The sequence below is a fragment of the Chiloscyllium plagiosum genome, chromosome 8 (genome assembly GCF_004010195.1).
Source record: "Chiloscyllium plagiosum isolate BGI_BamShark_2017 chromosome 8, ASM401019v2, whole genome shotgun sequence".
In the NCBI taxonomy this organism is placed as follows: Eukaryota; Metazoa; Chordata; class Chondrichthyes; order Orectolobiformes; family Hemiscylliidae; genus Chiloscyllium; species Chiloscyllium plagiosum.
The window spans coordinates 70,465,443-70,466,901 of record NC_057717.1 but is presented as its reverse complement, the minus strand read 5'-3'; the positions used below and the strand labels follow the sequence as shown (position 1 = coordinate 70,466,901).

Sequence of the window (1,459 nt, the reverse complement as noted above, 5' to 3'; positions counted from 1 at the left end):
GGAATACTGTGTGCAATTCCGGTCTCCCTGCTGCAGGAAGGATGCTGTGAAACTTGAAAGGGTTCAGAAAAGACTTACAAGGATGTTGCCAGGGTTGGAGGGTTTGAGCTACAGGGAGAAGCTGAACAGGCTGGGGCTGTTTTCCCTGGAACGTCGGAGGCTGAGGGGTGACCTTATTGAGATTTATAAAATCATGAGGGGCATGGATAGGATAAATAGACAAGGTCTTTTCCCTGGGGTCGGGGAGTCCAGAACTAGAGGGGCATAGGTTTAGGGTGAGAGGGGAAAGATATAAAAGAGACGTAAGGGGCAACGTTTTAACACAGAGGGTGGTACGTGTATGGAATGAGCTGCCAGAGGATGTGGTGGAGGCTGGTACAATGGCAATATTTAAAAGGCATCTGGATGGGGACCTGGATAGAGGGATATGGGCCAAGTGCTGGCAAATGGGGTAAATTAGTTTGGAATATCTGGGTCGGCATGAACTTCCTCTACCCAACGCCTGGAGGAAGGGCACCTCACCGTCCTCTGTCGGACCCTGCAACCACACACGATCAACGTGGATTTCCCCTCCCCTCGCCTTATTCCAGGTCCAACCTCCCAACTCAGCACCACCCTCTTGACCTGTCCATTTTCCTGTTCCGCCCTCCCCTCTGACCTGTCATCATTACCTCCACCTATTGCACTCACAGCTACCTACCCCTCCCCACCCCTTCCGTTTATCTCTCAGCAACCCCCCCACCCCACCCCACAAGCCACATTCCTGATGAAGGGCTCATGCCCGAAACGTCGATTCTCCTGCTCCTTGGGTGCTGCCTGACCTGCTGTGCTTTTCCAGCACTCATTCTAATCTAGACGCTGATCTCCAGTATCCGCAGTCCTCTCATTCTCCAAGGAGAGACTGTGCAAGCTCCACACAGACAGTCGCCCAAGGGTGGGATCGAACCCGAGAGCCTGGTGCTGTGAGGCAGCAGTGCTAACCACTGAGCCACCACGGTCTATGACTCCCCAATGAGGGGGTAACATCCTGTTTTCCCAGCCCCAGGGCGAGATGCCTTACCTGTCAGGAGGAGCACTATGTTAATGAATGAGATTGCCTTTGGTCCCTTGATATCCATGGATCAGCTAAACATTGGGAGCTCATCCAATCACCTTGGTTCTGTGTCCCCATTTCTCCCCATCCGATCAGCACATTCCCGCTGGCCGCTCCCTGTCAATGATACAAGGCTCTGGTTAGTCCGAGAAATCCCAGCATTTGGGAGCAGTTCCCCAGGGAATGTCCACACGGAGAGAGAAAGGGAAAGAGAGAGGGGGAAAGATTGAGCGAGTGTGACATAGAGTGTGAGAGAGAGGGAAGGAGGGAATGGGAAAGAGACAGAGAGAGAGAGAGACAGAGGGAGGGAATGGAAAAGGGAAAGAGGGAATGTGAAAGTGAGGGAGAGACAGGCAGAGAGAGACA

General features: G+C 52.9%; 1 protein-coding gene across 2 annotated transcripts in view; it reads right to left on the bottom strand.

Annotated features, from left to right (window-relative positions):
• Positions 1–1,459, bottom strand: part of LOC122552138 (hepatocyte cell adhesion molecule-like) — an 18,949-nt gene that overhangs the window by 16,031 nt on the left and 1,459 nt on the right. For both annotated transcript variants that reach the window (XM_043694626.1, XM_043694625.1), the window contains exon 2: positions 1,061–1,210. In XM_043694626.1, coding sequence (XP_043550561.1) covers positions 1,061–1,118 — 58 coding nt within the window. In that variant the 5' untranslated portion in view covers positions 1,119–1,210. The remainder of the gene's footprint in view (positions 1–1,060; positions 1,211–1,459) is intronic.